This window comes from Anolis carolinensis, unplaced genomic scaffold (assembly GCF_035594765.1).
Source record: "Anolis carolinensis isolate JA03-04 unplaced genomic scaffold, rAnoCar3.1.pri scaffold_13, whole genome shotgun sequence".
NCBI classification, from domain to species: domain Eukaryota; kingdom Metazoa; phylum Chordata; class Lepidosauria; order Squamata; family Dactyloidae; genus Anolis; species Anolis carolinensis.
The window spans coordinates 16,447,645-16,455,415 of record NW_026943824.1 but is presented as its reverse complement, the minus strand read 5'-3'; the positions used below and the strand labels follow the sequence as shown (position 1 = coordinate 16,455,415).

The 7,771-nt window shown below is 42.4% G+C and overlaps 1 protein-coding gene across 1 annotated transcript; it reads left to right on the top strand.

Moving 5' to 3' along the window:
* The first annotated feature begins 504 nt into the window (after window positions 1-504).
* On the top strand, window positions 505-5,516 carry nhlrc4 (NHL repeat containing 4). The gene is made up of 2 exons (XM_003230627.4): window positions 505-843; window positions 3,943-5,516. The coding sequence occupies exon 2, from the start codon at window positions 3,952-3,954 to the stop codon at window positions 5,044-5,046; it is 1,095 nt and encodes a 364-aa protein (XP_003230675.1). The 5' UTR covers window positions 505-843; window positions 3,943-3,951; the 3' UTR covers window positions 5,047-5,516.
* Window positions 5,517-7,771: the final 2,255 nt, after the last annotated feature.

Here is a 7,771-nt window from a genome sequence, read left to right as displayed (position 1 = left end):
ATTAGCATAGCATAATATTAGCATTATATATTACTATATTGAACTATACCACTATACTGTAATATTATTAGTAATATTATATGTAATATAGAATATATATTATTATACGGTATTATTATTAGTGTTATTTTGTATTACATTATAATATTATTATCAATATTATATGTATATACAATATATTATATTATAAAACTGAGGGCGGGGGCCAGGTAAATGACCTCGGAGGGCCGCATCCGGCCCCCGGGCCTTAGTTTGGGGACCCCTGCCATAAAGCCACCTACTGTGGCATAAGCGAGACTCTACTGTAGTTTACTGTTTTTCTTTGAAATACGATAAATATTCAAAAACCTTTAACCTACTGATGCCTCAAAATAATTTCATTGGGATCTATTTTCACTTTGAAATTGTGAAACTGTGACCTCACTTGTGGATTTCAAGCTAACTTTTGGTCTTGGAACTTCCTGGAGAAAGGCACCAGCTCACAGGAAGGGAGAGGCATATGCAGAGGCAAAGCCACATAGGCAAAAGTTTACTATTTTATGGCTTATGGTCCCTTCACTGCTATCCATTTTTTGTTGTTTGTTTTTTAGTTGTCTGTGTATATTCACTGGACAGACATTCCTGGCACAAACGGAAAGGGTGGGGCAGGAGATTCTCTGATGTACTTCACCATGAGTTCCTTTCTGTTTGCCCTGGCAAAACAATCCTTCGACAATGCCATCGGCCAGGAAAGCTCAGAGGACTCTTGTCACTAACAACAGAGCTCAGCGGAACTGGTGACAGGAGGCTGTTCGGGGGAAAACACAGTCTTCAACTCTCTCTCGAAACTGCAGCCCTGCTAAGGTAGGAATCAGGGTTACTTGGATCAGAAGTAACTTCGTTCTGAATATTCTACAATTTTTTAAAAAAATATATATTTTCTATTAAGTATGTAATAGCACAACCTGTGAATAGGTAATAGACAGCTATTGCCTATACATATTGTAAGTCAGGGGTCCTCAAACTTTTGAAGCCGAGGGCCGGTCCACAATCCTTCAGACTGTTGAGGGGCCGGATTGTCATTTGGAAAAAATACAAACAAATTCCGATGCACACTGCACATGTCTTATTTGTAGTGCAAAAACAACAACGACAACAAGAACAATGAAAGATCAATACCATATTTAAAAATAAAAACAATTTTAACCAACATACATTGATCAGGATTTCAATGGGAAGTGTGGTCCTGCTTCTGGCCAATGAGATAGTCAAGTTAATTAGGGTTGTTGTTGTTGTTGTTGTTGTTGTTGTTGTTGTTGTTGTGTGCCTTCAAGTCATTTCAGACTTTGGGTGAGCCTAAGTCTAAAATTTATTTATTATTTATTTACTGCATTTATTTACTACATTTGTATCACACCCTTCTCACCCCAAAGGGGATTCAGAGTGGCTTACAAATTATATGTACATACAATATATTATATTATTAGCATAGCACAATATTAGCATTATATATTACTCTATTGAACTATACCACTATACTGTAATATTATTAGTAATATTATATGTAATACAGAATATATAATTAATATTATTATATGGTATTATTATTAGTGTTATACTATATTACATTATAATATTATTATCAATATTATATGTATATACAATATATTATATTATAAAACTGAGGGCGGGGGCCAGGTAAATGACCTCGGGGGGCCGCATCCGGCCCCCGGGCCTTAGTTTGGGGACCCCTGTTGTAAGTAATGGAGTATTTCTATATTACCGTATATACTCGAGCATACGCCGACCCGAATATAAGCTGAGGCACCTAATTTTACCACAAAAAAAGTGGGGAAACTTATAGACTCGAGTATAAGTCGAGGGGGGGAAATGCAGCAGCTATGGGTCAATTTCAAAGTGAAAATAGATCCCAATGAAATTATTTTGAGGCATCAGTAGGTTAAAGGTTTTTGAATATTTATCGTATTTCAAAGAAAAACAGTAAACTACAGTAGAGTCTCGCTTATCCAAGCTAAAGGGGCTGGCAGAAGCTTGGATAAGCGAATATCTTGGATAATAAGGAGAGATTGAGGAAAAGCCTATTAAACATTAAATTAGGTTATGATTTTACAAACTAAGCACCAAAACATCATGTTTTACAACAAATTTAACAGAAAAAGTAGTTCAATACACATTAATGCTATGTACTAATTACTGTATTTACGAATTTACCACCAAAATATCATGATATATTGAAAACATTGATTACAAAAATGCGTTGGATAATCCAGAATGTTGGATAAGCGAGTGTTGGATAAGTGAGACTCTACTGTAGTTCTGTAAGTGGAAAGGTAGAGTCAACAAAAACAATATGGTATTTACAATAATGTAATAATAGTAATAATAATAATAATAATAATAATAATAATAATAATAAAAACTTCATTTGTACCCAGTCCTATCTCCCCATGGGGACTCAGACCGGCTTCCAACATAGTAACCGGCAAACATTCAATGCTTATATAAACAATGCAGAGCTAGATCTAGATCTATAATTTAATATATAGATTTCACATATGCATTTCCCCCTGAAACGTTTGCAAATCCTCTCTCTATATATGAGCATTTCCCTCCTGCAATATTTGCAAGCCCTATATATTTATGTTTATATCTATCTAGAAATCTCTATATCTCTCTGTGTGTGCATTTTCCATATAATCCATATAATCCAGTTAAAATCAGATAATCTGTATTTTATAGGCAGTGGGGAAGAGGCCTAAATGATGCCTAACTCTGCCTGTCCCATGGGCTGAATGGGTTGCTAGGAGACCAAGTGGACGGAGCTTAGCCTTCTAACTGGCAGCAATTGGCTAAAAACAATTATTCCTCTCCCTCTAATTAGGACATTATTTTTCTTTTCATTTTGTTGTATGAACGTAGAGGCATGGATGAGGGGTTGTGCTGCCAAGTTTAGTGTTTCTGGGATGTGTAGTTTTTTTGTTTTGTCCTAGGCCAAAATTTCATTACCCTTATATATATATATAGATCTCGTGACATATCTGCAAGCAGCTTGAGGTTTCAACCACTCGCACAACATCCCTGGGCAAACACAATGCCAACCCATAGCAGAAGCAGCCTAGGACTCTTCTGGGTTCCAATTCCCATTCAGTTCAAATTCCCACTCAGTTATGGAAACCCACTTTAGGCAAGTCAGACACTTTCAACTTGACTGGAAGGTGGTGGGAGACTTGCATGAAGAAACCCCTACTTCTTAGTCAACTTGAAGGCAAGCAACCCAGGTTTGAATAATCATAATAAAGCCTGGGGTATTGGTCAACGTATTTACTAGACATGTCCAAAAAATCGTTTTGAATTTTATATCGGAATTATTTCGGATTGTTCTCGCTTTTTGATACGCATTCCGAGACATTGTCTCACAGCGCAACCAGCAATGTAATTCGAACCATTGTTGGCCCATTCTCTAATTGTCTCTTAATGTTTCGTTAATATTTTCCCCCATAACATTTTTTTTAAATATATTTTTAAAAATATTTTTTTAAAAAATTGTTTCTGCAACCTACCTTGAATGGGAGCTTAGTGCAGCCTAACATGGCTGCCGCTCCCCGGCCAATCAGAAGCTTCCACGATGGACGCAAAGGTGGGGGCTAACGTCCTCTGCGTCCACATGGAAGATTGCCATACAAGCCCAGTGTGTAGTGATTGCGCATGCGCATCCGCCATTTTAGAAACATTTAGAATCATTACGATTTTTCGGAAATATCCGAAATTTTTGGGTGAAAAAATCGGAAATACTTTCTATATCAAAGTGCTAGCACCCCCTACTTTAGAAACGAGAATTGAAACATTTTTTTCATCGATCGGACATGCCTAGTATTTACTGCAGAAATAAGTTCATATTCAACGATGATGTTATAACCACCACATTCTTGTTCTTGATTGAAGGAAGGAGGGATGGATTACACTTTGGAGGACGCCCAGCGCAAGGAGAAACTCCTGAAGACGGTCTACAGCCTCCAAGTTAAATCGGGCGCCACTTTCCAAAAAGCCAGCCCTCTCCTGAGCAACCACCCTGGACTGGGAATGGTGACCGAGGACCAAGTTCATCAGCTGGCGGAGAAAGCCAAGGGTATCTGCCACGACTTGGACAATATCAGGAATCATCTCCATTTCCGGCAGGACGACTTGGTTCAGCAGATCCCGAATCCCAACGGCAACCGATACGGAGCCGTGCGCGGAATTCACTGCTCCCTCGACGGGGCTGTCTACGTGACGAGTGAAAATGCTCCCCGGCTTCACATCCTCAAGCACCCGGGCCACACATTTCAGTCCTTGCCGTGTCTAGAATGGAAAAAGAAGGAGACCTTTTTGCCCGAGGATGTGACCCTGACCAGGGCAGGGCTGGTGGCTGTGACAGACATGGTGAGCGGCACCGTCCGCATCTTCAACAATCACTCCAAGTTCTCCAAAGGCGAATGGCTAAGCATTGGAAAGTTTTCTGCTCCAAGAGGGATTGGAACGGATGGGTCCGGGAAGATATTAGTGGCCGACTACACAGAAGGCCAAGTGCACAGCTTCGCCTTAGACCGCGCTTTCAAGATGCAGGCCGCCCGCTCCGTCTCCAACCTTCAAGGGCCACGTTACGTGTCCCCGGCCCCGGAAGGAGGGTTTGCGGTGAGCGAAGAGTGCGGGGACGTCAAGGTGTTCAGCAGCGCTCACAAACTGGTCTCGTCCATCACCAGCAAGTATCACCACCACTTTGGCAACCCCGCTGGGATCTGTTCCGACAACGAAGGCAACATTCTCGTGGCGGATGAGCAACACCAGAAAGTGCACTTGTTTCCCAGCAGCGGGTCCCCAATCTGCCTTGTATCGAAAGGTCTGCAGAGGCCGGCAGGGATCGCTTGTTCCACGCAGGGCTTGCTTTTTGTTGCCGACAGCGGGGATAATTCCATCAAAGTCTTCAAATACCGCGTACAACCCTATTACAGTGCTGACGTTACACCCGGGGACAGTCCAACTGTAACTCCTAGAAGGAGGGCAAAGTAGTGAAGGGACCATGAGCCAGAAAATAGTAGACTTTTGCATATATAGCTTTGCCTCTGCATATATCATATTAGCTTTTACTAGCTGTGCCCGGCCACGTGTTGCTGTGGTGTATGGTGGTATGGGAAATAAAGTACAGTATTATTATTATTATTATTATTATTATTATTATTATTATTATTAAACTTTATTTGTACCCCGCTAGCATCTCCCGAAGGACTCGATGCGGCTTACAAAGGCCAAGGCCTCAACACACAATATAACAATACAAAACAAAAGGCAAATTAAAACAATTAAAACAGTATAAACCACAAGCAATAACAATACGCTAAAACACAATAGAACTGGGCCGGGCCAGAGTAATGGGTACAAGATTAAAAGTGCTGATGTGACAGGTGATATATAAGGCTTCTAGGGCAAGTGCAGAGTGCGATATGCGATCTTAATTCTAATAAAGTGCTTATGGGACTTGGTGTTGGAGATTTCCTATTAATCTGGGAAGGCACATTGGAACAGCCAGGTCTTCAAGTTCTTTCTGAAGACTGCCAATGTCAAGGCCTGTCTGAGATCCTTGGGGAGGGTGTTCCAGAGTCGGGGGGCCACCACGGAGAAGGCCCTGTCTCGTGTCCCCACCAACCGCGCTTGTGACGCAGGCGGGATCACGAGCAGGGCCTCTCCAGATGACCGAAGTGAACGCGTGGGTTCGTAGACAGAGATGCGGTCACGGAGGTAGGATGGTCCCAAACCGATCAGGGCTTTGTAGGTAAGCACCTGCACCTTAAATTGGGCTCGGAAAGTAAATGGCAGCCAGTGGAGCTCCTTGAACAGGAGGGTTGACCTCTCTCTGGAAGGGGCCCCAGTTAACATCCTGGCTGCCGCTCGTTGGACCAGTTGGAACTTCCGAGCCGTTTTCAAGGGCAGCCCCACGTAGAGCGCATTACAGTAGTCCAGTCTGGAGGTGACCAAGGCGTGGACCACCCTGGCCAGATCAGCCTTCGCGAGGTACGGCTGCAGTTGGCGCACGAGTCTCAGTTGTGCGAAGGCCCTCCCAGACACCACCTATGACGCCTGAGCCTCGAGCGTAAGCGATGAATCCAAGAGGACTCCCAGACTGCGGACCTGTGGCTTCAGGGGGACCGTCCCGCCAACGGGATCCGTCTCCGATCTCCTGGCCCGTCTTATTGTGGAATCACGTTGGGGTCACCAGAAAATGTAGCGGAAGCCAGACTTCCCCTCTTCTCGGCTTCTCGTGTGTCTGTGCGGACGCAGTGGAAGTAGGAGACAGACAACTGGAGTTTTTTTTTTTTTCCAAAGAAAGCAGTTTACTAAAGTTCATGCAGCTGCAGAGGTTCATCCCACGCACAACTAGATGCTGAAAAGGGAGAACCCCGCCGACAGGGTCAAGTGTCTATTTATACAATTCAATGGGTTCGGTTTACGACCGCCCACATATCAAACCATTGGTGCATATTTGTGGTGCAGTATTACATTTCATTACTTTCGTTTCTCTCAAAACACATGATTTCGGGGAAATCATGTGATAACCCATCGGCTGTGTTCCTGGCCTGCTCGTACCTCCTTATATGGCCATTTCCTCCTACCCCTTCATTCCTGCCTTAGCTTCAGGGGGAGTGTAACCCCGTCCAGCACAGGTTGCCACCCTATACCCCGGTCAGGTTTACAATCGACCAGGAGGACCTCTGTCTTGTCGGATTGATCTTCAGCTTGTTCCTTCTCATCCAGATAGACACAGCGGCCAGGCACTCGTCCAGCACCCGAGAGGCCTCCTTGGAGTTCGGTGGAAAAGAGTAGTAGAGTTGTGCGTCATCTGCATAGAGGTGACACCCAACTCCAAAACTCCGGATGACCTCTCCCAGTAGAGTCTCACTAATCCAAGCCTCGCTTATTCAAGCCTCTGGATAATCCAAGCCATTTTTGTAGTCAATGTTTTCAATGCATTGTGATATTTTGGTGCTAAATTTGTAAATACAGTAATTACAACATAACATTACTGTGTATTGAACTACTTTTTCTGTCAATTTTTTTGTATAACATGATGTTTTGGTGCTTAATTTGTAAAATCATAACCTAATTTGATGTTTAATAGGCTTTTCCTTAATCCCTCCTTATTATCCAATATATTAGCTTATCCAAGCTTCTGCCGGCCCGTTTAGCTTGGATAAGTGAGACTCTACTGTATTGAGGAATTAGTGGTAGAAAGGTAAAGGGTAAAGGTTTTCCCCTGACGGAGCTTAGCCTTCTAACTGGCAGCAATTGGATAAAAACAATTCTTCCTCTCCCTCTAATTAGGACTTTATTTTTCTTTTCTTTTTGTTGTATGAACGTAGAGACATGGATGAGGGGTTGTGCTGCCAAGTTTAGTGTTTCTGGGATGTGTAGTTTTGTTGTGCTGATTTTAGCGATTATATTGTTCTGTATTATTATATCACAGTAATTATTACATATTATATTTATAATCTTATATTATCTGCTTAGAACTGGATTATATGAGGCCCCTTCTACACACCTCTATAAAATGCACACTGAAGTGGATTATATGGCAGTGTGGACTCAAGATAATCCAGTTCCAAGCAGATAATATAAGATTATAAATGGGTTATAGAGCTGTGTGGAAGGGCCTTGAGTCTACACTGCCATATACTATAATCCAGTTAAAATCTGATAATCTGTATTTTATAGGCAGTGTGGAAGAGGCCTAAGTGAGGCC